At 54.0% G+C, this 25,590-nt stretch overlaps 6 protein-coding genes across 6 annotated transcripts; 3 read left to right on the plus strand and 3 right to left on the minus strand.

Moving 5' to 3' along the window:
* Positions 1-26: 26 nt before the first annotated feature.
* GLRG_08738 (DNA repair helicase) lies at positions 27-2,899 on the minus strand (the record flags this gene model as incomplete). The annotated part of the gene is made up of 9 exons (XM_008099288.1): positions 27-1,382; positions 1,441-1,538; positions 1,598-1,928; positions 1,989-2,105; positions 2,161-2,414; positions 2,483-2,614; positions 2,686-2,705; positions 2,769-2,819; positions 2,883-2,899. 9 exons carry the CDS (start codon positions 2,897-2,899, stop codon positions 27-29), a joined length of 2,376 nt encoding a protein of 791 aa, XP_008097479.1.
* A 6,391-nt stretch (positions 2,900-9,290) lies between these two features.
* GLRG_08739 (uncharacterized protein) lies at positions 9,291-10,666 on the plus strand (the record flags this gene model as incomplete). The annotated part of the gene is made up of 2 exons (XM_008099289.1): positions 9,291-10,327; positions 10,393-10,666. 2 exons carry the CDS (start codon positions 9,291-9,293, stop codon positions 10,664-10,666), a joined length of 1,311 nt encoding a protein of 436 aa, XP_008097480.1.
* Positions 10,667-13,965: 3,299 nt separating this feature from the next.
* GLRG_08740 (RNA polymerase Rpb1) lies at positions 13,966-19,148 on the minus strand (the record flags this gene model as incomplete). The annotated part of the gene is made up of 2 exons (XM_008099290.1): positions 13,966-18,907; positions 18,967-19,148. The coding sequence occupies 2 exons, from the start codon at positions 19,146-19,148 to the stop codon at positions 13,966-13,968; spliced, it is 5,124 nt and encodes a 1,707-aa protein (XP_008097481.1).
* Positions 19,149-19,974: 826 nt separating this feature from the next.
* Positions 19,975-21,351, plus strand: GLRG_08741 (pre-mRNA processing factor 3; the record flags this gene model as incomplete). Its single annotated transcript, XM_008099291.1, has 1 exon — positions 19,975-21,351. One exon carries the CDS (start codon positions 19,975-19,977, stop codon positions 21,349-21,351), a length of 1,377 nt encoding a protein of 458 aa, XP_008097482.1.
* Positions 21,352-22,478: 1,127 nt separating this feature from the next.
* On the minus strand, positions 22,479-23,000 carry GLRG_08742 (histone H3; the record flags this gene model as incomplete). The annotated part of the gene is made up of 3 exons (XM_008099292.1): positions 22,479-22,676; positions 22,729-22,922; positions 22,982-23,000. 3 exons carry the CDS (start codon positions 22,998-23,000, stop codon positions 22,479-22,481), a joined length of 411 nt encoding a protein of 136 aa, XP_008097483.1.
* Positions 23,001-25,157: 2,157 nt separating this feature from the next.
* On the plus strand, positions 25,158-25,590 carry GLRG_08743 (histone H4; the record flags this gene model as incomplete). The annotated part of the gene is made up of 3 exons (XM_008099293.1): positions 25,158-25,167; positions 25,231-25,368; positions 25,427-25,590. 3 exons carry the CDS (start codon positions 25,158-25,160, stop codon positions 25,588-25,590), a joined length of 312 nt encoding a protein of 103 aa, XP_008097484.1.

Genomic DNA, 25,590 nt, shown 5'->3' on the forward strand with positions numbered 1-25,590 from the left:
ACGGACCATCTGAGGGCGTGAGACTCTCAGAAGCCGTCGTCAATCTCCATCAGGTCGTCGTCAAGGTCGTCATTGATGCCATACTCGTCTCCGCCGTCGGCCCCGTATCCATCGCCACCGGCGCCGGCCTCCTCTAGCTCCTGGATACGCTCCAAATCCATCTTTTCCTTGTGCTTCATCAGGTCTTCGTAGCTCCAGGTGCTCACACCCTCCTGATCCTTTGCCCGGAACGGCTGCGCCATCTGCTTGAGGAAGCGTCGCGCGCTACTGACGGCCATGTCGGTGCTTACATTCGTGTCGGCATCGAGTAGACCCTGGTTAATCCACTTGGGTAGCTGCGCGCGCTTCTTCTGGAACCGGCGGTCCGCAAGGACCATAATACCGTAGTCGTCCTTGCCTCTCAGGACACGGCCCAAGCACTGCGCGGCGTGGCGCATGGCGTCAAAAGACAGGAAGTCGTTCTCGCGGATGCGGTACGTCTCGCGGAGAAACTCGAGCCTCGCCTTGAGGATTCGAGACTCAGTGTACTGGAACGGAACGCCTATGCAGAGCACGGTTCTACCATATTGATGGTCGAAATCAATACCCTCTGAGACCTTGCCTCGGGCGACGCAGAGAAGAATGGCGCCACGACCATTGCAACAGGCCGTCCGGTATGTCTCCAGCGCAAGCGATGTCTCCTGCGCGTCCGGTGTCTCGACGAGGATGAGCTTATATTTCCAGACCTCTTCAAGAATGTTCATTCCCTGCCACATGCTAATGATTGACTCCATGTACAGATACGACGGGAAGAACACGACCATACCGTCCGGCGTGATCTTGGCGAACTCGGTAAGGAGGGTGCCGTAGTTCCGGACAACACTCGGCTCATTTCTGACCTGGAAACTGGTGGAGATGGAAGACTGGTCACTCCCACGGGTGACGATCATTGGCAAGAAGGATCTCCTTGCGAGGGTCATGCTGTATGATTCCTGTACGACAGTCGAGAAGCCCAGCATCTTAGGGTACATTTCAAGCGGAGACATGGTTCCCGACGTGATGATGACGGAGCTGAACCTGTCAAAGACGGGCTTGATCGCGATGGCAGCGTCAAGGCATGTGAAATGCAGCACTGGGTTGGGCACCTCTGCCGTCTCCGATTCGAATGGTTCGAGGATCAGCAGGAAGCCTTTCTCGTACGTTGCGACAAGAGTGGCAAAGGTGGCTACTTCTTGAAGGGGTTGGTAATCCTCAATGTTGGTAAGCTCAAGAGTCCGCACAAGAGACGTCAACCTCTCGGCGCAAAATCTTAGGGGCTTCTTCTCGATGAAGGTGTATTCCTTAAGGTGAGCAAGGAAGGACGGCGGTGTCTCCGATATCGTATGTCTAACCTTCATGCGGGTCTGCCGGCTTGTCAGCACGCGAGCCTTCGTTGCTCTATAGAGAGAGAAGCCAACCCACCTTGAGATACTCGATGAATCTCTTCAGGAACGACACAAAATGCTCGGCTCTCCTGATGTTACCCGGAACCGCTTCCTTGAGCAAGTCGTCGGGCAATGCTTTGGGTGTGTTAGCTAACCGTTGCCCAATAGGTGGCCCATGGCCGAACGATCATTACCTGGATTCGCCATGAAAGCGTCTTCCTGCCGTGCCTCGTCGGCGCCGCGGAGACCCTCTACCAGCTTCTGATATTCATTCTGCAGCTGCTCTTGGTCGGTGTCCCTCATCTCCGCAATCCTCCGTTCCAAATTCTGCGCGCCTCTTGTGGCCTTTCGGAGAGAGTCCTCCGTAATGTCCGTGCTGAGGGATTCGATACAGACATTGTCGATGTTGTGAGCCTCATCGAAGACCACAATACAATCTTTCGATAGCTCTCTAGACACCCTTTCGGCGATCTTGGGGTCAAGAAGGTAGTGATATGAGTAGATGATGACGTTGCAGAATTGCATCTTTCAGCTTGTTAGCGACATTGGCTCGGCCGTAGCGGTGCGTTTAGGGGGCGATGTTACCATGCGCCGTGCAGTGAAGTAAGGGCACTGTTTGTGCTGCTCGCCATATCGCAAGAGGCCTTCGAACGTCCAGACTCCGTTAGGGATCAGATTGTGTGGCTCAAGCAGGTCCAGGTTCTGTGGCCCATTAGCAATGCATAGGGACTAGACTGTGGCGCAACACTTCACGCACATCGTGGTATACGCAGACATCGACGCTCTCCCCACGATCCTTCTTTTCTTTGACGAACCCAGCTGTGAGACTCCGACAACGAGCGTCGACGATGGCGCCACTCTTTTCCTGCTTGACAGAAGGGTGCAAACATAGATTCTTTCTGCTCGTCAGTCCGAGGCCGCGGAACTCCTCTTCTTCACCGAGCTCCTCTGCTCGGTACTTCATAAGAGCTTTCAGCTCGGCCAGCGCCTTTTCGATCTCGGACATGGTACCTGTTGACTATCAGAGCTGGGACAGAATGGTGAGTCGAACGTGGTATGCAGGCGGTCTGACAACGTACGAGAGCAGTATATAAGCTTTCGGTGCTCGGGGTTGTGCTGTTGGTATGCAACAATGAGCGAGAGCAGCGAGACCGTCTTTCCCGTTCCTGAAGGCATCTCCAGAACGCAATGCCCGCCTGCATCCAGGGTTTCTGAACATCAAGTCCGACTGTCAGCTTCGGTTTCGTCTCATGCTGAATGAACTGAGAGCACCTGGACTCACTTTTGAGATCGCACATGTACCTAATCACGCATACCGCCGTCAGCGTCATGCTAGGTCTGAGTATCCAACCGAGCTGTACTCACGCATATTGTTCCGGATAGATCCTAGGATATGGGAAAATAACGGGCAGCTCACTATGACCTCTAGGTTAGTCGACTTGTGAGAGCGTCGTGAAAGGCGCAGAGTTCATTACTCACTCGATGAAGAACTTCATCTTGAATAAGGAGGGCGGCTACGGCCAGTCGATCAACCAATCAAACGAGCATTAAACCCAATGACTCGGGAGGAGCGACACCGTTGTCGCTAATCAGAGCGTCTTCTTCTGGGCCGAAGCGGCAAGGATGGGAAGATGGCGGGTTTTCTGGAATTGAGAGGACTGCGTGAGGCTGTTGTGTTGATGGTACGAGGGAAAAGTGTGCGGGAAGGAGGGCGGAGGAAATGAAGCAATCGTGGTCACAGATTCCAGCTTCGACGGCAAATCTCATCAAATGGAACGCGAATTTTGAGCTATGGCAGATTCACCAGCTGGTGACGATAATGGTGAGGTTCGCGGTGTGGACGTGAAGGCGAACAGTGACGTGAGTTAAGGTACCTAGTACTGAGGCAGCTCTAGAGGAGCCCAGCAGCTTCCTGGTGCCAAAACGTCGCGCCATCACGTGATACGACACGGCAACGGTCGCTGCTTATATAATCCTCCTCACCGAGATCAGCATAGGCCAAGTCCCAACGGCCGATACCATTCTCTCCGTTTGACCCTCACCTTTCCTTCCCACCGAGTTCATGAAGCATGCTGAGAAGCAACTTGCGTCAACTCAGCATGACCAAGCGCATTTTTCTTCTGCTTCTCACTTGTCTTGCTACAAAATTTGGTTCTTGGTATGTGACTTTAGCATGCAAGATCTACATAGACTTGCATATGGCAATCCTTTTCGCGCCATTGCTGGATGCAATGGGCGCCGTCGGGCCCGTAGGGCAACGCAACGACACGAGGTTGGCCAACGCCTTCTGCTAACAGTCCCGTTCCTCTGATCGATCGTGGGCTCGAGCGGACATGCTCGCGTACATTGAACAGCGATGCCGTCGATTGGCTGTTCTGATCTTGTCGGGAGCATCTCTCATAACCCCCCTCATGGCTACCCGCCCGGCACAGCATAGGGCTCATGAGAACCAGGTACCAGCTCCCCGCAAGGGCCGAACAGTGCATCTAGCAACGCCCCGCGGTCCGCTGCGAGGTTTGGATCAGTTGTCGTTGCAAGGCTACACGGGGTCCATGCGATATAAAGATCTTCCAGAATAAAAATCCATCTTGGTCGCAAAAAGGGCCCCCCATACTGGCATTCGACAGGGTGGCCTGCGTCGAGCGGGCCTTGGGGAGTGACTCTGCCACTAGGGCACTCGTACAAGCGACGAGCGTCCGGAATCTGACGCCTCTCTCGAGGCCCTCGAAAGCAATAATCGCATTCGGCTCCGATGGTAGACGAGATCTCGCCACAGGAAAAGAGCGGGCACATGAGCGCGAGAGCCGCCAAGTGATAGATGTCGGCCCATAAGGCCATTTAGTACTGAATTCGTTGCCCATCGTTCATCGTCCAAGTTCTCTTCAGAGAGCACGATATGCCACAGAGTTGAGCCGGCAAAATGTTGCCGCCCAGGTGGACGATCCAGCTAGTTATTCGCAGCGTCATCCACCGACAGTGCGTCGAGTGATGCCAGCCACATTGCCAAAGTAGAGAAAGGGTGGCCGGAAACAAAGGCACACCGTATATGGCTGTCACTGGTAGTCCCAAGTCAACATTCGCCGCCCGCCCTGGATGACCAATGACTACGGGGAGGCGCGCTCGAAAAACGGGTAAGATACTGGGAAATCCAAAAGGCCTGCCGTCCATTGACCAAAGTTCCGTTCCGAGCACGCACCCACTATGGCCCTGCTCCGTACGCCCGGCTACGCTTTCGCTTTCAGGGTACCCTTGCTCCGCATTCTCAAGCGCCAAACCGAGTGCAGGGGCTTTCTGTGCTTACCTCGCAGTAGTGTGGGCAGAAGTTCTAATTGATGTGAACCGTTTTCACGCGCTTAGGCTTCTCCAGACTCGTTTGTCGCACGGAGTCTTCGCCCGCCAGTATGCCCGCTAGATGGTGCGGAAGAGACAAGAAGAATCCTTCTTGACGGTTCCTAAGTACAGCAGAGAACCTAAGCGCGGCATGTGCTGCTGTGTGGAGTATAATATTGCGGTCCCAAAAAGAAGGATGCAACCAACCAGACGCGAGCATGGACACAATAAATGACTTTGCCAACGTATCAACTCTGGTCCTCTGGTGCCTTCACCCCACGACTAGTGCCAACGAGAGGTTGGAGCAGTCACGGAGGACTACTATGTAGAGTCCGGCAAGGTCTAAGATTGGGCGGGGGTGGCGGCTGTCAAGCCTGGGTAGACAAACACAGAAACAAAGAGAGAGTCCAGAAATAATTGTAGGGGTTACAGGCTAAAGGGGGTCGTTTTCCCTCTGCAACTTGCGTTCAGGGTCTAAGGCCGACCCCTGGTGCCTGATTTCTAGCGAGAACGACATCGTGAGCATGAGAACAAGAATCCTCCGATGCTTGCCTACATCAGGTTCCTCGAGGTCCCTCAGGGCCTCAGAGACTCCAGTGCCAACAACGTAAAGAAACCGTTGTTGGTTGGAATGGTATCTGTAGAGTAAAGGACTGTTGCTCCCTGTCTCCCTCTTATTATGGAGAGAAAAAGGAAGGAGTAAAAAGTGGTCGGGAGGGAGTGGAGACTGACGTTGGGAGACTGACAAGCTAGATGCAACCATCCAATGGTGCCTAATTAGCGGCGCACCGGTTTTGCGACATCCAACCAGAAATATTCTGCTCATCTCGCTTCGTCGCCCCGTCTTTCGGCCGAGGGACTGTTATGATGGGGACCTTTTGAGATACATGTCACTTTGGTCACTTTGGTTGCCAGCGAGCGAGGGGCCACTTGGATGGGACGGGAGCTTGGCAGAGGGTAAGCTTGATAACATCTGTAAGACTGTAAGAATATACGTAGTATAGTACCTACATGGACGTGAGAAACCTCGGTGGGGGGTCCAGTCTGCATCGTCTACGAACTCCAAAGACCCCACCGAAAAGTACCTTGCAGGAATCTCGAAAGGAGATAGGAGAGGTCCGACTACGAAGGACGACTACTTGTTGCACCATGACCGGGAAAACAGAACAAACGAGTACGTATATCTCACAAGGCATGTACATCCACTGATTATGCCAGACCTGGCCGGGCCAGTCCTATTCTTTTGGTACGGCTCGCCAGCCTGGCCGTCATTGGACAAGTGTTCCTGTTTGATCACTCTTAAAGAATCCGTAGTCGCACGCAGCAACAAGCACATAGGTAGTACTCTCAATCATTTCTGCGGTCTTGGTGCCGGACGGATCCTTGACATTGAAGAGGGATGACGCAATTCTTCCTGGGTCGTTGGTCAGTAGCACAGCTGAGCAGAGCGTTCCACGTCTGGAGTCCCCAGTAATGCGCACTGTACTGCTTGTCTTGTCCCTTTCGACATCAACGCGGACATGTTGCTGACGGCCAAGATTGATTGCGGTTGGGGACTTTTGGCGCGGTTGTCCTAGCTCTCGAATGATTTGCATTGGGAAAAGGGAAAGGGAAAGGACACTGCAACGCACGCCATCCATTAGCAGCAGTCATCCCACACCTAATGCTGACGCCACTTGAACGGGCGCGGGCGCGCGGATGGCCGCCAATGGAATGGTCGGAGCAACGAATCGGTAGCGCCCAACGTACTCGCAGCGTCGCAGTTGGGGGGGCAGTACTTAGCCTTGCTGCGTGCTGCTGTTCCCTGCACAGTGGATCGGTTCTTCCACTGTCATGGCCAACGTCAACGCTAGGAGGCGGGTAGGCGCCACGGCTAGAGGTCCGAGGCTGGGGGTTCTCAAAATTGAGACTGGCGGCTTTCCCGCAATGGCAACGTGATGGAAGCCTACGTCGATGATAGGCACCGGCCTCCAATCAGGGTATGTGCCTGATATTCATAGATCTCAACCTCTGCTGACGGGACAACCTAAGACTGTTCTCTGGGTTGCGTGCGTACGAATCGAGTTTCCTTCTCTTCCTCTGACTGACGGTACCTAGCAACATGGCGCGAAGTCCACTACATCATACACCGTCAGGTGCCTCAATTTCCTAAAGGTCATACCTGGGTGCCAGGCACCCGGATGAGTATGTAATATACATGCCTAGGTAAGTAGTACTCGAGGCACTGGGCACCTAAGCAGGTACTTTAGTAGGTACCTGAGTAGGCATTTAGGTACTCGGACTACCAAGAAGGATACTTGCAGTAGGTACCCCGTCCCCGTCCCCACCATGGCCGATGTGGCTCAATCGATTGCTAGGTTCTTTATTACTTTAAGCACACGCTCCGTCCGGTCTGGGTCAGTCTCCCCGGCGAGTCTTTAATTAAACGGTTGGTTCCTGTTGTTCCAACTTCCAACCACCAACAGCAACTGAGTGACAAATATTGACCTTTGCCCCCCTCTCTTCTCTCTCCCAATCCTGAACCAACGGTCCCCTTCAAGACTGAAATGTGGTACCTACGGCTACGTATACGGGCCCGGCACCTCATTCCTGGTTCCGACAGGAAGTTTTGTTTGGGTCAGGGGGGGGGACCTCTGAGAGGGGGCAGAAAGACGCGTTAAATGATGGGTAACTCAGCCGAGACGCACGGCGAGATGACACTGGGTTTCGTTCAAGAGAACGATAAACAACCATGACACCGCCGGGTCAGCAAAAAGTTCCTGCCGCCCACCCTCTTTGGTAACCAGGTAGCTATGAAGCCGGCCCTTATCCCCTTATCCCATCTCTTCCTTCCCCAGATCCCTGGCGTAGATGATGCCGGTGACCGGTCAAGATTCAAGGCTTGCATCCTGGTCTAGCCTCCAGGCAAGGCCCTCCTCTAGTCTCTCGTTCCCAAGTTGCTGGACTGACCACTCATCGCTTACAGATGGATGGAGAATTGCCTTCGCCTACGCTGGTGCAGGCATTAATCGTACCACCGCCCCCCGAGGGTTCTGTTCCTTCGTCCTCTTCCTGTCTGGTTCCTGTCCGGTTCCTGCTCGCTCCCTTCGGCCATGATTCGATACATCGCACGCCCGTATCGCAAACGGGGGGGATTGTTGGAGAGAGGGCGCGGCCCGTTGTCATCCACGCTCGATTCGAATCCTTGCTCCCCTGCTGCACTTCTGTCTAGTGCACTTCGAAGAAACCACGAGTCGAGTGACTGATGGGTTTCTTCTCCTCTCCTTCTCGCCGTCTTTTCTTTGCCTGTGCCTTTCGCCGGGGCGTCTTGTCCGTATCCGGAATGTCTGCAGCCGTCATATTCACAAAAATATCATTTCCCGTTTCCTCGATGCCCCAAGGCCACTTCACTCACATCATGCCCCGTATTCCCACCCCTCCTTCCTCCCAATATCTTCTCCACGTATGCCGCCGCCCCCAATGACACCCCTCCCTGGCGGGGGGCTAGCTCTGGTCAAATCCTTTGCGAGTTGGTCCAACCATTAACACGGCCAACCATTCTACCTAGTCCGGCTGTCTTACTGCTACCCGCCCCGCCCCCCCCCCCCCCCCCCTCCCCGTTTGCTCTGTTTGCTAGTTTTTATCAATGGGCTCTACTTGTTTTTGGCTTCTTCGTCCGTGTCTCACTTTGCCTCGAGTTACCAATTCCCTCTTGTTGGCAGCAGTACATGGGCTGCTTCTCCTCATCTTCAGCGTTGCTCTCTCTGCTGATGCTGGTTTCTACTTGCCTGGCACATGACCAACCTTGCATCTTCCCTCTAGCTTGTGCTATATTCGTACATGCACCACGGCCTCTTGTTGTCTGTCCATATCACCCTGCAGCCCAGTGATTCTGCCTCCATATCTGACCAAGGAGAGACAAGAGCCTGAGACGGCGAGAAAACACATATAAAGGTACCGGGATCTGCTGCCTCGGATGATGCAGAACGATAGCCCGCTCTGCCTTGCTCTCTTGTGTCTTCTTGACTGTTTGCGAAGATCGGGGCCCCTTCGACCCGTTGGTCTAATCCACCCCACGAAGCCTCTTGACTGGGTTGCTCACATCTTCCGGACGGTCACTTGCTTTAAGCGACTTTACCTTATTCCTCCCCTGCTCTGCACTGCACTGCCCTGCACTGCTCGTTCTGTTCTACGCGCACCCGTTGGTTTTACACGCCTCTGTCCCAAAAAACCCCTTGCCGCTTCTTGGTTTGCTGCCTTGAGTTGGCCCCTACCTAGACTTGAACGTCTTCTTTTATAACCGCCTCCTTCCTCGTCTTACCTTCTGTCCTTCAGCCTTCTTGGACAAGGTTGCCAATCAGACACGCACTCATCCTGATCTGTATCTACCCACCCACTCCTCTCGCTCACAAACCCGCTTGCGTCCTGGCCAGACACCCTTCAACCCCCCTGGCCTCGCAGCTCCTCATTGCGTCTTGCTCCAACGCCCTGTCTCCCTGTATATACCGAACCCTGGCGTCCAACATAGCCTGGGGCAAATCGATAAAGGAGCGGGAAGCGGCCATGGCCATGCCAGCCATGGACCTCACACCCCCATCTTTAACACGCTCACCGGCATCTCCAGCTTATACCTGTTGCCCATCGGAGCGCTCCTCGTCAGACTACCCATCTCCAGATCTGACGGCTCAGCAGTGCAAAATCACCTCCTTGTACGCTGCCGGCCAACTATACTCTGCCGATCTGGCTGCCGATGCCGACATTTCTTTACCGCCTCTGGATCTCCGAACGACAGCTGACTGGGTCCCGTTAAGCGCCATGGCGCCATCGTCCTCGTCCTTTTCCATCCAGAACGTCTTGTCAGAGTACGACCAGTTTGCCGACTACGAGCCTCCGATGCCAGTATCGTACGAATCCGAAGCGTTCCAGCCGCATTCCCAAACATCCGGTCCAGGTCATCACGGGCATCCTCTCACAGACTCGCCCGAGCACTCGCCTGGACCCTTATCCCCAAGGAGCCCCACCTCCTATGCGCAGGGTGAGCATACGTCGAGGTCGTTGGGCCCACGGATCAAGATGGAAAACGTTAACGACTACGGTTCCGGGATCGACGCCTCGAACTATGCCTCTCCGAGGTCAATGCACACGCCGTACATGGCAGATCCAGGCCCATACGGCAGTTCGCATCATCATTACTTGTCGGATACCCAGTCTTCAGGCTGGCCCAAGGTGGAATATGGTGCCGAACAATACTACCAGAACCCACCGGCAGGCGAACCAGCTCCCTTAAGCCAAGCGGCAAAGCGGGCAGAGAATATGAAGCAGAACCGCCCGAGGCGGGCGCCGCGGAAGATGACGTCCTTTGCGGATGCCCAGTACAAGTGTCAATTCAAAGGGTGTGACAAGCTTTTCAGCCGCAGCTACAACTACAAGGCACATTTGGATACACATGACGAGAAGCGGGAGTACCCTTTCCCCTGTCCTGTAGCCGACTGCAACAAGCGGTTTGTGCGAAAGACGGATCTTCAGAGACACAACCAGAGCGTCCACATGAAGGAGAAGAACCACAGGTGCGACTACTGTGGGCGACTCTTCGCTCGCAAGGACACACTTCGCAGGTAAGTCAAAACAGCGCGCAGCGATGTTGGCTCTCCATGAAACCTCGTAATGACCTCGATTCCAGACACATGGAGGACGGATGCTCCAAACGCTTCGATGTCGGCACCTGCGACCTTCGCGTCGATGCGTACGATGGCATGGGGTCAGTCAGCCGCAGCATGGGAGCGCTGATGCATCATCCCATGGGACCGGGCTCCGGTCCTCTCCCGCCTATTACCATGTCCATGTCAATGAGCAGCGGCAGCGGCCTATTGCACCCCGGATCTTCAGCAAGCAAAGGGAGGGGCGCTATGTCGGGCACAAGCGACGGAGCACATGGCGATAACTGGCAACGGTGACTGGACGATGCTCTTGGCACACTCGGATTGATTAAGGCTAGAATGAAGCGCGACGAGACATATTATGTGCAGGATATAGGGGACTGGTGGGCTTGTCCCACGTACATGACATGTATCACCAACCGGAGCGGCTTGGGAGGGTTCGATTTGCATGCGCAAGAACATTGACCACGTAGATATCTGGCCTGGGGGCGTTAGAACACCGGAAGTAGGGCGCGGCAGAGCACTTTAACGATAGAATGTGCCTGGTCGAGTTGGTTAGGAGAAGGGAATATTGATATCCGTAAGGCTGCGCGAAGCAGCTCCGTTCAACGCATCTCTGCGGAACAGCATGACACCTGGGACGTTCCCCAAACAAATCGTAGGGAGAGAGTACCTAGGGCAGGGCATACAGGACGAAAGATTGTCACAAACTTCACTTGTGGCTGACCAAAATACCAGTGCGATAGTCATTGGAGTGTGCATTGTTCGACCATGTTTGTCTGCAGCTGTGAGGGGCAGGATGTGTTTGGGTGGAACCGGGAATTCGGGAGCTGGAGCTAGCAAATGCTAGGTGCGTTAAGATACTACATAAACTACCGCCTTAGGTACGGTACCTACCTACCTAGGTACCCAGGTACCTAGTCAGGTATCTAAGGACTTTGGTACACGTACCTAGGTAATCATAAAAGGATGGCCCTTGTACCTACAGGGGCCGCCCCATCCCCGACTGAATCCTTACCTAGCTACCTAGCTAGGTGCCTAGGGTACCTAGGTAAATAGTACGGATACATAGTAGGGACTTTGCAAACGTATCCCAGTACGTGCCTCAACATAGACCTAACGCGGCAATCAAGTGGGAGGAACCTCAAGAGGGACCGCCTCGGATGCTATCTGGACCTTCTCAGCCACCTGTCACGGAACTGGGAGACAACCGCCAAACCACCAGCTTGCTCCCCCTCATAACTGTCGTATGTTCCCATGCCGTAGGTATTTAAACAAAACAAAACCTTGCCAGATTCTTCTAATACCTTGACCAAGCTATACACCCATCCGCATGGCAAGTGACACAATGGGCTCTTTGTTGTCTTTAACAAGTGCCTCGCCAAGTTAACTAGCAACAGAGGTAGGCAGTGTACAGCACCAGCTTAATAGAATCACACAGGTTTAATGTTTCTGACGAGCGGATACAACCTTCCCTTGTCCACATCCGATATCTACTTGTAGTCGTTCTGGCGAACCAGTTCATTCTGGTATCGCCTTACCGAGCGGTCCCTGTTGCCTCACTCACTCTTCATTGTTTATACCACCCAACGTTCCCCGATTCACGCATACATGCTCGAGAGTTCCAACATCATACGGAAGAATGTGGCGCGTTGTACCAACCGCCCCTCCAAGCCACTGGAATCACAAAAGACACACTTTTTATTTGTCTCCTCGGTCTCAGCGGGGCAGTGTCAGGCTGGGCGAGGGGTACTTGCATGGTCAAGGTTAAGGCTATACTGCCTACCTAGGTACCTATTTAGGTAAGGGACTCACCTACCTACCTCGCATAGTATATACCTAAGTGACTAGCACGCTAAAAAAAGTTCATACGGCTGTTGGTGCAGCGTCACATTGAGGAGGGAAAACACCAGCGGCTGAGCTCGCCCCTTCTGGCCGATCATCCCCACTCACAAAGGTACCTTTCCGTTCTCTACCAGCATCAGCCGCCAGACGCGCCCACCGCAATTAGAACAGCCATCTCGGGATCCCGAAAATCCCATCATACACTTCCTGGGCACTGCCTGCGTTGACGTCCCTCGTTCTCCTCCGACCGCCTATTCCTGGCCACGGCAGGCTATCGAACTTGCTCAATACCCAACCGGGACCTTTCTCCAGCATCGATACAGGACCGAATAGTCAGTTGGAGGGGGGTGTGCATGATGCACATGTACCGCCCCCAAACGTCGTAGCGTTGCACTTTCTCGTCTTCTTCAGCGTCTATTATCGTCCCTACAATTTGCTGAATCGCGAAGCCTTGGAAAGCGCCTGCATGCAAAACTGTCAACGTTTAATTAACCCAAACAGCACCTCGGTCAGCCGAGGAGAGAGGTATATGGGCCACAGTCGCTTGGCCGCCTCCGCCCCTCACAAGGCTGGCCGCCTCGTATGGTCTACCTCTTTTACACTCTCTTCACACACTCCACGTTCTGAAGTGTCTCGGATGTCTTGCCTGGTAGGGCTGGAGCGACGTATGCGCCGGTATACTGGGTGTGGGTTGCGTAAGCCATGTCATCCCTACTGACGCGGCACAGTACATACAGCCCCAGCTCCCGCATCCTGCCGCCATTTCCGTTAGAATTGCTAGGCAATACTCCATGTACGCCGTACAACTTTGCCTCGATGGCAGCTTGAATCGAAGATACTTTTCTTTCACAATGTCCGGCATGCTCTTTCGAGTGAATGGGAACAGATGACACAAATTTTTACATAATGTAATACCTGCATCGGAGCCCGCAGCTTCCATGCGCACGCCCCTCCTATCATCTGAGAGAACGGGCCGCCATCCTGAAGATCGACACTGAGACCGAGTCTCCAGCCGCTTCCGCGGCTGTTGAGCAAAGAAACTACCTCGTGCGCATCTGCACTTGGGAGCGTCTGCGGCGATCCGAGACCGGGCCCTGGGTATGCTATGGGGGGTCTCCCGGCGACCTCTCGTATGCGGCGGCCGGGTGACACTGGGCCTAAGGGCGGGACTGTGGCAGTTCGACAAGTCTATCGTAGTGGGGTGTGTATTACTAATCAGAAAGAAGCCTGCTTGCGGCAACTCGTAACCGTTTGGATGTGACCATCCAAAAAAAGGCCCTTGGATGATAAGGATGAGCATCGTAGTGCCAATGAACAATCTACGGTCGAGAGCACGCTGCCTACACCCGGACAGGAGACGACTATGTAGTACTCCGTAAGAGTCCGGACATCTGCCAGCAGCAGACACGCCCTTCATCAGTATGATCCGCGGCGAAGACTTATTCCATACTGACAGTTGTTTTACCGTACACACTGAGAACCCTTCCGTGCCCCTTCCGTGCACCAACGACTTCACCATTGCCTTAGGCCTTGGCCGTCTAATCACCCGAGCAGGTCACATGCACTAGAATGCTAGATGTATTTATGATCAAAACATTTTGGTAATTCATGCCAACTACTTTTCAGGTTACGTTGCCTCTCCATTAATCCCAGACAGCAAATACAATTATTGGCCAAAAGAGCATGCCTTACCAAACCCCAGCCCCTCAGAACAGGAAACAAGACAGATAAGAGCGGCCGGGAGATCCGACCTACTCGGCGTTGGAAGACATGTGGTGCGTAGGCAGCGCCGTCAAGACATCAAAGGCACCCGTGCCGATCTTGCCCAGGCGGCCCATGACGATACGACCACTGGGTGTTCTGAGATCGTCCCAGTCACCATCGAGGACAGCATCCTTCAAGAAGGCCAACGTCGTCTCGAAACTCATCTTGGTAAAGGGGCTCACGTTACCCCGCAGGCCGTTGCGATTGAAGGGCGTGTAGTCACCGTTGCGTGTCATGTAGTCGGCAATAAGGTTCAAGTGTCGGTTGTCGACACTGATGCCGTGGCCACTGAAAACGCCTGCTAATTCGGAGACTATGTTATTTCGGCATGCTTCAACACCGTACACATCGAGCACGGCGCCGATGTCGTTGGTCGCAATCTTGTTGGGGTTGATGAAGTCACCATACTTCTGCATCGCCTTGAGGTTACATCCCGACGTGTAGATAGCTGGCACGGACACATCGTTGCCCGCCGAATCCTTGATCTTGTGATCCGCCGTAAATGTGCATGAACCGACACCAGGTATCTGCTGGATGACCGACTTCTTAACGGCCGCTTGCACAATGTTGAGCATGAGAACCTTGGGAGTGTTGGCCTCGAACTCGAGCGTGAACTCGCACCACTCTCCTGCCTCGTCGTTGCGGAACTTGGTGACGCGAAGATACCGGTCTTTGACGCGCTCAGCTCTCAGAGCACCCTCGTCGCTGTCCACGTCACCGTCACCATCATACTCATCATCTGAGCCATCCTTGTCTGTACGCGGCGGCGGGCTGCCTTCGAAACCTTCGTCTTCTTCGGGAGAGTTCTCGCGCTCCATCTGTCGCTGGATTGCGTCATCCTCGTCGTCGTTAGGGCCATACGACACAGCCTCTTCTCGATTCGCTTTATTCTTGGCATTCGTGGCGTCGTTGTCGCCATCGTCGTCATCTTCGTCGTTATCGTCATTGGCAGCTCTTGCCTCGCCGTTGCCAGTCGCCATTTCCACGACGCCAGCCTTGACACCGACATCGGGGGTCGCCGAGGTGGACTCGCTACGGCGCTTCTTGATCTCGCGGACCATGATCTTCAAGAGGTGGTCAAGGAAGCGCTTCTCAATCGTGTCCATAACATCGCTTGTGTCAATGGCGTAGGCCTTGGTATACTCGTTGGCGGGGAAGAAGTTGAGTCGCACGTCGTAGAGCTTGGCCAGAGCACCGTTGTTGCCCTTGCCGATGCGCTCATTCACGATTGCTGTGTCAAGCACGTCAGCCAGGGGCAGGACGCTGATCGACTTTGCAAACACTTCTCCCTCAGCCGCGGAAAGCTCCTCGTGAAGGAGAAGATTCATGGCCGGGGTGGAGATGGATCGGCTCGCCGTCATAAGGATTTCGCGGAGACGAGGGATACCGAGCGTGACGTTCTTTGCCGAGTGGCCAGCCAAATGGAAGGTGTTAAGCGTCATCTGCGTCGAGGGCTCTCCCACACTCTGTCCAGCAACAATACCGACGCCTTCACCCGCCTCGACAAGCGATCGCATGTACTTGGCAGCGAAGACAAGCTCTGCTGACTTTTTGCTGACGGCAGGGGCATTGATCAAGCCAGACGAGACAGCTGACTTATCGCGAATGAGGCCGTCCTCGTTGTCCTTAATGTACTTGGTCATTTGTTCGTAGAACTTCTCCGACGTGGCGAACGCCACTCTCGCTGGATTGACCATGGAGATGATAGGATCCTTGGCTGCAGCACTGTTGAGCTTGGCGTGCTTGATGGCACTCTTCATGTGCTTAAGGATTTCATCCTTGCTGCCGGCAAGCTTCTCCTTGAAGCCATTGCTGAAATTGAGCTGGGCTGACTCAGACCCAACGTTGCGGAGAACGAAGCTGAAGTCAGTGAGGTATTTCTGCTTGGTCGGGTCGAGGCCGTCTTCGCCGTAGAGGAACTGCACGAGGGTACCATCCGCATCTCGCACCGTCGAGTCGTAGGTCACCGTCAATCCCTCCATGCCCTTAATGATACATCTCTGCAGATAACCTGAGCGAGAAGTCTTGACGGCTGTGTCGATAAGACCTTCACGACCAGCCATGTGATGGAAATAGTACTCTTGGGGTCGGATACCGGTCAAGAACCGTTGAACGATGTAGCCGCCGGCACGGACATCCGTCTCGAAGGGCTTGAAGCACGGCAAAGACTTTCCGCTAACCATGAGAGGAACTCTTCTACCCTCAAGAACTTGCTGTCCAAGGTTACAAGAGATGAGATTTGCGTTGACTTGACTACCCTTGGCACCGGAAGTTGTCATCGACTGCATCTGGTTCTTGGGGAACTGCTTGACCAAGCCGACGGGCAGACAAGCCGTCGTTACAGCACTTGAAACCATGCCGGAGCTTTGATTCATGAGCATATCGAGACCCTCCTGCTTGGTGTCGTCTCGCATGACCTCCTCCAGGCGAATGAGAAGCTCCGGGTCTGTGCTGTTGGGCGCCTTGTCCTCAAGTGAGACATACTTGGCCGCGACCTCGAGGCCAATAGTTCTGGCTGCCTTTAAAGCCTCCCGCCGAGCCTGTTCGCCTTCGGACGTGAGTCGCAAATCATCCATACCGCAAGTGAAGGCCCGCATGTTCAAGTATCTGGTAAGGAGTCGTCCCATGCCACTGAGCAGCTTGCCTGCGACGGCAGGTCCATAGATTTCGTGGATGGAATGGATGAGGCCTCCCGAGCTGGGGCCTAGATGGGCCTTGTCGAGGATGCCTGTCAAGAACTGTCCGTCTTGGAAAAGGACACTGCCTTCCTCCACATGACTCTTGCCCCACTGTTCGCCCTTGACTTGACATTTTCCGGCCATCCAAAGACCTTCGCCGTTGGGTGGCTTGATGTTTTTGAGTATTGTGCTGATGACCTGTTTTCCTGTCCATCGGGGCCTGGGCTTGATTACTGCGGGGGGGAGAAGCTCGATCCTCTCGCCAAGAATGTGGCCGCTCTCTGGACGGAGGGCCGAGTAGATGAGCTGTTGATACGAGTCACGGTCGAAGAAGGTGTCCTTGTTACAAAGCGCAACGGAAACCGAAAGATGGTCCTGAATCAAACCACGGAGAGGTTTACCAGCCGTGCCCGACAAATATTGATGGTCCGTGTCGGCAATTTGCAGAGCCTCTGCTCTAGCAACTTCATTTTGTGGGAAATGCATGTTCATTTCGTCACCGTCGAAGTCGGCGTTGTACGTGTTACAGTTGGCGTAGTGCATGCGAATGGTCTTCTCTCCGGGCAACACACGGACACGATGGCCCATTATGGACGGCTTGTGCAGCGTCGGCTGACGGTTCATCAAGACGACGTCGCCGTTTGTCAGGTGCCGGTACACTTTTTTGCTCTTCATACCGCTCATTTGGTTGTTGGTTGGCGCGAGAAGTTGGTTCGCGAGGGATACACGGTCGTCCACAGACTTGGACCGAAGGTTGACAATTTGTCCATTCTCATACTCGATGGCAGCCGCTCCGGGCCACTTGTCAACGCCATTGATGACCGCTTGTTGCATGTCTCTGAAGTTGTGACTCGTCACCGGCTCGGGGTAAGTAAGTTTGCGCGCGAAGACGGGGGGCACACCGATCTCGTTGGTTTCGATGTTTGGGTCAGGCGAAATAACACTTCGGGCTGCGAAGTTGACTCGCTTTCCCATCATGTTCTTTCGGAAAAGGCCCTCCTTCTTCTCCAGCTTTTGCTTGATGCCATCCTCGTTCCTCTTGGCGGCTGCGCCTTGGACAGGGTTCTTGCTCTTGTCGATCAGCGAGTTGACGGACTCTTGTAACTCTGTCCATACTTGATGCAAGTCGGTGATGTCTCTCGGTCGTCCATACTGGTCTGTAGCTCCGACGCTTTGATGTATCCTCGCAATGTTCCCGCAATTCCGCATGATCATCTTGTACAGGGAGTTCTGCTGGGCCTCGGAGATTTGAGAGTCGCCAGTTCGAGCTTCGGGCCGGAACTTGTTCGGCGGGACAAGGATGGTTCGGATGAAGAACATATCTGCAGATACTTTGGCGGATTTCTTGGTCATCGGTTTCGAGCTGTACACCAACGACATGATGTCTTGCTCCTTCTCGAATAGCTCCCGCAGTCTTGCGCGAACCTCCATTGCGCTGATATAGCGCTGCTGGCCGGGGGCGACGGCGACGGCATCGACTAGTGATCCATCTTCCTTATCCGCCAAGTCCTGCTCGTCATCACTAGCATCGCGCATTTCAACATCATTTTCTTCGGCTGAAGTCATGTCAATGTCAGCGACGCCTTCATCGGCATCGACAGCATTCCGCTTTGACTTGGATTTGCGGACGCGGGCTGCTGTTGCCATGGAGTCTTTGACGTGAAGATTTCTCTGGGCCATCTGAGCAAGATCCCTCTCGCTGAGGGCCTTTTCGAAGATCTTGACGAAGCGGTCTTTACGGTAGGCGGGCGATATGCCGCCGCAATTGTCGCATCGCCGCGGTTTGGTGATTTGCGTCAAGAAGTCCTTGATAAGCTCCCTGCGCATCTCTATAGCGCCTTCATGTTTGCCCTTCCTCACTTCCCCAAGACTAAGCTTGTGCGACTTGAGAGCCTGACGGACGTAGGCTTCCCTCGCACCGATGATGTTGTCGACAGAAGAAGTTCCTTCTTCTTCGGCCTCGCTCTCATAGTCAGTGGGCACACCGGGCAGGGCGAGACCCTTGAGCTCTTCGCCAATGGCGTCAACGAGGTGGGCCTCGTGGAGGAGACCGTGTTGCAGGAGTCGGAGTTTGCACGAGTAGCGGTTGATTTCACGATGGCGCATGCGAAAACCTTTGCAGTAGACACATTGCGATCGCAGAAGACGAAGAACCTGGTCGAGAAAGATTGGGTGGTAGACAGGAACGGGTAGCTCGATGTGACCGGCGTGGCCCGGGCACGAAGATTGATTCAAGTTGCAGGTGGCGCAGCTATGAAGGATGTAAGTCATTTGAGGCGAGGAAGAGGGCAATTGCAGGCGTTTGCGTACAGAGCATCGCCCCATGATCCAAGAGCCGGGTCGTAGAGACCGCCAGGAACGGGGTTGAGGAGGTTGTCAAACGTGCTGTCGTTCTCAATGCGCTTGACGGAGATAGCCTTGATTTCTTCGTCGGTGAGGAAAGTGAACTCGACCGTCTCGATGGACGACGAGATGGGTTGGGAGATGTTCATGGTGCCGGCGAGGCTTCAAAGAATGAGCCTGACACCAGTCTGGATCCGTACAGAAGGCGAGGCGGAAAGGAGCAAATTTTCCATCCAGCGTCGGGTACAAGACGGCTGTCGATCGCAAGAGCAACAGGACCGGGGCGGACGGTCGAGAGCAGCAGCACCCGGACGATGAGAGACCGAGGGGAACTTTTTTTTAGCGGTGGCAGCCGGCAGAAAATCGGAGGACCCACCATTGGTGTCCTTTTTTTTTTCTTTTTGGTTTCCCGTCTATACTCCGTACAGTAATAGGCACTGCACCAGGCTCTAAGGCAGGACAGCACCAGCCACTCACACTAGGTACCTACACAGATCGATCCACTGCAGAAGCCAACAAACAGGGTAATCTAGATAATCAACCTACACTCTAACAAGCAAACGCGTACCTCTGTCTGCCCCCAGAAGCCCACGACAGTCATCACCATCGCAACACCTTTCCGCCTAGAATTCCTTCTCCGAGTCAATCTGCTCCTCCACGTCCTCAGCAGGTATCCGTCCACATCGACACGCTTTGCGTCTGCTGTTTCACTGTGTGACCGACCACCTCGACGACGGCCTCGCTCGCGTTGCAGACCCAAGCTGCTCATCACTACTGCAAGCGGTGTCTCTCTCTAAATCGCATAATTCTTTTGTGATTCCTGATTAGCTGGGAGGCTTTCCCGTCGATCACTTCGAAGCCCTTCGGCATCTCTTCTGCATCACCACGATGGATCGGCGGCCAGACTCGACGGGCCTTGGGCCTCGCCATGATCCGAATTCCCGAGTGTCCAAGCCAGAATCGGCCGCTGATAAAATGGCTGCACTCAAAGCAAGAGTCGCTGCAGCGATCGGAGGTACCAAAGCAAAGGGGGGTCTCAATGTCGGGTTGCACCCAGTACTTGAGAGCCTCAGCCAGGCAAAGCCTCTGGGCAGAACAAGCGATGTGAAGCCATCGGGCATCCGGTCACAATTTGAAACCAGCTCAGCGAATTCGTCTGGCTACAGAACGTCAGATGCGTCAGGGCGCAATCGCAACGGCACGCAATCGAATCCGTACTTCAACGAGCAACTAGCAGCACAGCCAGCAGGCGGTAAACAACGACAGGCTAGGCCGCTACACTTCCACCCGAAGGGCAAGTTCATACAGCAAGCCGCCGCGCTGCGGCGGCAGGTTGCCTTGGAGGAAATGAAGAAACGAATTGCCGCACAGACCAGGAAGGCCGGTATTGAGGATGAAATGAATATGGAGAAAAACCTCGTTGTCGAGGCCCCTCCCGATATCGAATGGTTCGATGAAGGACTGGTGGATGGCACATATGAAAACATCGAAGATGAGTCACGTCTCAAGCTCGACAAGGAAGACACCATCGTCACTGAGTACATCCAGCACCCCGTCGCGCTGGAGCCACCACAGGAGAAGAACACGCCGGCCGTGAAGCCGATGTACCTGACGTCGAAAGAGCAGAAAAAGCTCAGGAGACAGCGAAGAATGGCGGAGCTCAAGGAACAGCAGGCAAAGATCAGGCTTGGGTTGGTGCCGGCACCGCCTCCCAAGGTGAAGAAGAGCAATATGATGCGTGTCTATGCAGATTCGGCAGTGAAGGACCCGACGGCAGTGGAAAACCTAGTCAACCGGCAAATTGCGGAACGCCAGCAAAACCACTTGCAGGCCAACGAGGAGCGCAAGCTGACCAAGGAAGAGAAGCACGACAAACTCGCTGCAAACCAGGAGAAGGATGCCGCCAAGGGTATCCACGTATTGGTTTTCAAGATTAACAGTCTGGCGAACGGCCAGCACCGGTTCAAGATCCAAAAGAACGCCGAGCAGTACGCCCTTACAGGGATCTGCGTCATGCATCCCAAGATGAACCTTGTCGTCGCGGAAGGCGGCGAGCACAGCATACGCAAGTACAAGAAACTCATGTTGGATCGTATCGACTGGACAGAGAACACGCCATCGCGGGAGGGCAAGACACAGCAACAGGTGCGCGAGTGGCTGGTGGCGGAGAATGAGAGGGGAGACCTCAAGGACATGTCGCACAATGAGTGTAAACTGGTATTTGAGGGCGAAGAGAAGACGAGGGCGTTCCGCAAGTGGGGGAACAAGGTCTGTGAATCTGATGCTGAGGCTAAAGACGCGTTGGCCCGGGCCAAGATGGAGAATTTTTGGGCGCTTGCGAAGAGTGTCTGAGAGACCCTGGGGGCGAGATACGATAACCCCGGAGCTTCGCTGGATGTGATGGGATATTGATGAGATGGATCGGAAAACAAACACACTCCCTCTCATCCCTGATAACTGGCTCGATGGGAGGGTTATTACAGCGTAGGCGCATCTTGTAGTTCGACCATACGACAAGGAACTTGCCAGAACACCGTCTCTATCCGAGACACAGATGCAATTAGCGGAGTGATTTTGGGGCTAACCGATGAGACTATTTATGGGAAACTCCAAAGCGGGCTGGTCAGTGAGGCTATTCTCAGCCCTGCTGATTTAGACTGGACAGATGCCTCTTTGATTTAAAACCAAGGCAAGCCAACCCCCGTGAGCGTGACCAAGAGGTTCCGGTCAGACTCAGCCCGCCCGGTACGAGAAGGCATTCAACCCAAACACAAACGTGATGAGATGTCAGCGGTATGGATGGCGTCGCCCGCGCCGCACAAGCTCTGCCAAATGGACAGGCTATTTTTCTGCCTCTGTCCAAAATTGCTAGATTAATGGGCGATCATAAACGTGCAAAGTCTTGCGATACGACGCAACGAGAGGCCAAGTGTTAGCTTGTTTGCGCAGTGCTTTGAGTGCCTATCACCTGTATAATATGGATGGGAGGAAATAGAAAGAGACAGAAAGCACGTAATATTGTAACATTGTTCGATTTATATTGTCTGACTGAGTCTAACCTCCACTTCTCCAGCCGACTTCGAAGCAGGGGAATGGATGTGCTCTCATAGGATCGCATTGCTAATCGCTGATGGTCAATATGCATCGGGTACTCTGCCCAAGCAATACCAAGAGGTCCGCCCATGCAAGGCTGGCTACGCCGGCTCCATCATATGGAATCGGGTGTTGGTGTCGGGACGATGTGCCTGAGAGCAGAGCGAATGTATCATCACAAGTAACGAGTGGAATAGATAGTGTTCATGTGTTTGCCATTGAATGCAGCCATCCTTTACTGCTGTGTAATGTACAACCCTTGCGTTATTCTTCAACGCATTGTAAACGCCAGATTACCCCCAAAGCCAAGACGGTCCATTCGTCAAGCATTCCCAAACGCGAGTCGTAAACCACCCATGAAAAGAGAAACCCAAAATACGAGGCGCTTAGTTGCGCTCACCGCGAAGGCGGCGGGCAAGCTGGATGTCCTTGGACTGGATGGTGACACGCTTGGCGTGAATGGCGCAAAGGTTGGTGTCCTCGAAGAGGGAGACGAGGTAAGACTCGACCGACTCCTGGAGGGCACCGATGGCGGAGGACTGGAAGCGGAGGTCGGACTTGAAGTCCTGGGCAATCTCACGAACCTATGAAGAGTGTTAGTTGGTGTGTTGTCGCACTAGGACGAAATGGTCTTACCAGGCGCTGGAAGGGGAGCTTGCGGATCAGAAGCTCGGTGGACTTCTGGTAGCGACGGATCTCGCGAAGAGCGACGGTACCAGGCTTGTAGCGGTGAGGCTTCTTGACACCTCCGGTAGAGGGGGCGCTCTTGCGGGCGGCCTTGGAAGCAAGCTGCTTGCGAGGAGCCTTGCCACCAGTGGACTTACGGGCGGCTGTGGGGTAACGAGTTAGTAAAATGCGGCGATAAGATCGAGAAGGTGAAGCTGCTTACTCTGCTTGGTGCGGGCCATTGCGACTGTGTTGTGGGGGATAAAAGTTGATGGTTTTGATTTGATGTTGATGAGGTTTGGTCGGTTCCTGAATGTGGATGGATTGTGAGTGGATGTAGAAGAGAAGGTTGAGGAGTGGGTGGAGGGTGGAGGGAAATAAATAGGTAGGCAACTGGGCTGGCGGCAGAGGGGAGTGATTGTGCGCCAAAAGGAGGGTGGCCTGTGCGTGCCTGCCTTGTCCGCGTGGGTGCGTAGGAAAATGCCGTTTGGGCAGGCGCGATCTCTTTGCAAAAAGACGGGTGCAGTAGGCGGGATTTGGGGCTTGGTTGTTCAAAGGAACGAATGGCTGAATTTTGATTGGTTGGAAATCTTGCAATATCTGCGACGCCACCCCATCTTTTCCTCCCAAGCACTCGGCAGGGGAGGTACGTACCCTTGGCTAGCGACCCCTGCGGCCCACTTGTAGCGCAATCGAGCGTGTGTCACTGTCAGTGTCTGCAGAGACGCGGTCTGCAGTGTCTTTCCCCTCCTGAGTTACCCATGCGGCACGAGGTGTGTCCATCAAAGTTTCCGCCTTCTATTCCCTGTCTGTGAGAAATGCGGGACGCAGTACCTGCCTCATCTACTCGACGCGACTGCTTTAAGCAACAAGTACGGAGTAGTGAGACTTGTATCCGGTAGTGTTCATCAAACGCGGTGCTCGTCTTACGCGTCATTTTTACAGTTGATGGTTTTTTTTTTTCTCAATAGGAAGAGAGGAAGAGTCCAGATCGCTATCATTCCGTTAGGGTCACTGCTGTTGCGTATTTGCTCAATCTACTTCGCTTAGCCTTACTTGGTTCATCTTGATTGCTATTGCCGCCTGTCGAACGCCCTTTAGCAAGTGAAAGTTGACCCGTCCTCTTTTTCCCTTCCCAGGCCATTTCTTCCCTCTTCGGTGGCAGGGAATTCGGCAACAAATCCGGTTGCGTCAAAACGCGACGCGGTAACGAGGTGCATCTCACACCCCGTACGCGACTGATGGGGCCGAGGCTAGATGCTGGGTCTCGGACTAGTTGGGCCAGTGAGTGGCACCAACGATCGATATGGACCACCACGACCACGATGAGCCCGGACATGCAAAGTCACATTGCCAAACGGACCCTGTTCACGCTCCAACTGCGAGCAACGCGTGAATGTCCACATGTTTGCAAAGTACCTACATAAGTTGAAGAGGCAGGCGGCTCGGACGATTCGACTGAGCAGACCCTATGTGCCGACTCTGAGGTGGTTTTCGCTCTTTCTCTTTCTCTTCCTCTCATCCACATGGTGTTACATGTCGCCCTGACGCATCCGTTAACCCCAAGCAGCAAAGGTGATCCAGCATCCAGTTGCCATTCAACTGCCGCACACGCGATACAGCGAAGCTTAGGTCGTCGTCGCTATCTCGAGCCTGGTATAGGCACCGAGTATCGCGCAATGTGCTTGATGTGATTTATAAATAAGGCCAATATCAAACAACTGTGGCTCTATGGTTTGTGAAAGGCCCGCTTCCTGTGTGTACGTTACCTAATCCAAGAGCTGTTGTTACAGTCCAACGATGAGGCGACGGATGGCCATGCCCTAGATCCCAGCCACCAAAGCACCCGCTCTGTGTCATTCTGCTCTGGGCTGAAAAGGAACAACCAGGGTGCAAAGTAGTTGTTACTAGTCACAATGCCTGGAAGACTCAAAGTTGGTTGGCCAAAGAGCAAGGCAAGCTAAATGTGTACGGTAAGGCGACGACAGTTTCCATACTTACACTAGTAGGTACTGTGGCAGAGTGGGTAAGATTATGGTTGAGAAAATGGGGAGGGATCTTGGTTGGCTGCGTAAATCATTCCATCCCCTGTTACAACCTGATGTTGCTGGTCTGTGCCTTTCCGAAAATGGGCACATTGGTTTGTTTTTCATTTTCACCTGCGCGTCGCGACAGGGTGATCCAATCTGAGGTACGTACCCGCTTTTCCTGGCTGATCCCAAAGCTCACCTGTCCCACGCACTTTTGATATAAATCCCTTCCCCCCTCTGCGCGTCAGTAGCGGTGCCTACTCTCGTTATCCAGCCCTACGTTATCTCAACCTAAACAACTCCTTCCCACGCGACTCTTTCCCCTCCTCCCCATATCATCTCCAACTTCCACCTCAGACACTTTTCAAAATGACTGGACGTGAGTGTTAACCCCGCATTTAGACTTCCCTCCTGGCACATGCGCTGACACTCACTTCTATAGGCGGCAAGGGCGGCAAGGGTCTCGGCAAGGGCGGTGCCAAGCGCCACCGCAAGATTTTGCGTGACAACATCCAGGGTATCACCAAGCCCGCTATCCGTCGTCTCGCTCGTCGTGGCGGTGTCAAGCGTATTTCTGCCAGTAAGTTGCATCGTTGTAGTGCCTCTGCTCTCCAGATGTCTAACGTGAATCTTCACAGTGATCTACGAGGAGACCCGCGGTGTCCTCAAGTCCTTCCTCGAGGGTGTCATTCGTGACGCCGTCACCTACACTGAGCACGCCAAGCGCAAGACTGTTACTTCTCTGGACGTGGTCTACGCGCTCAAGCGCCAAGGCCGCACCCTCTACGGTTTCGGTGGTTAA

Source organism: Colletotrichum graminicola (genome assembly GCF_000149035.1).
Source record: "Colletotrichum graminicola M1.001 genomic scaffold supercont1.40, whole genome shotgun sequence".
NCBI lineage: Eukaryota > Fungi > Ascomycota > Sordariomycetes > Glomerellales > Glomerellaceae > Colletotrichum > Colletotrichum graminicola.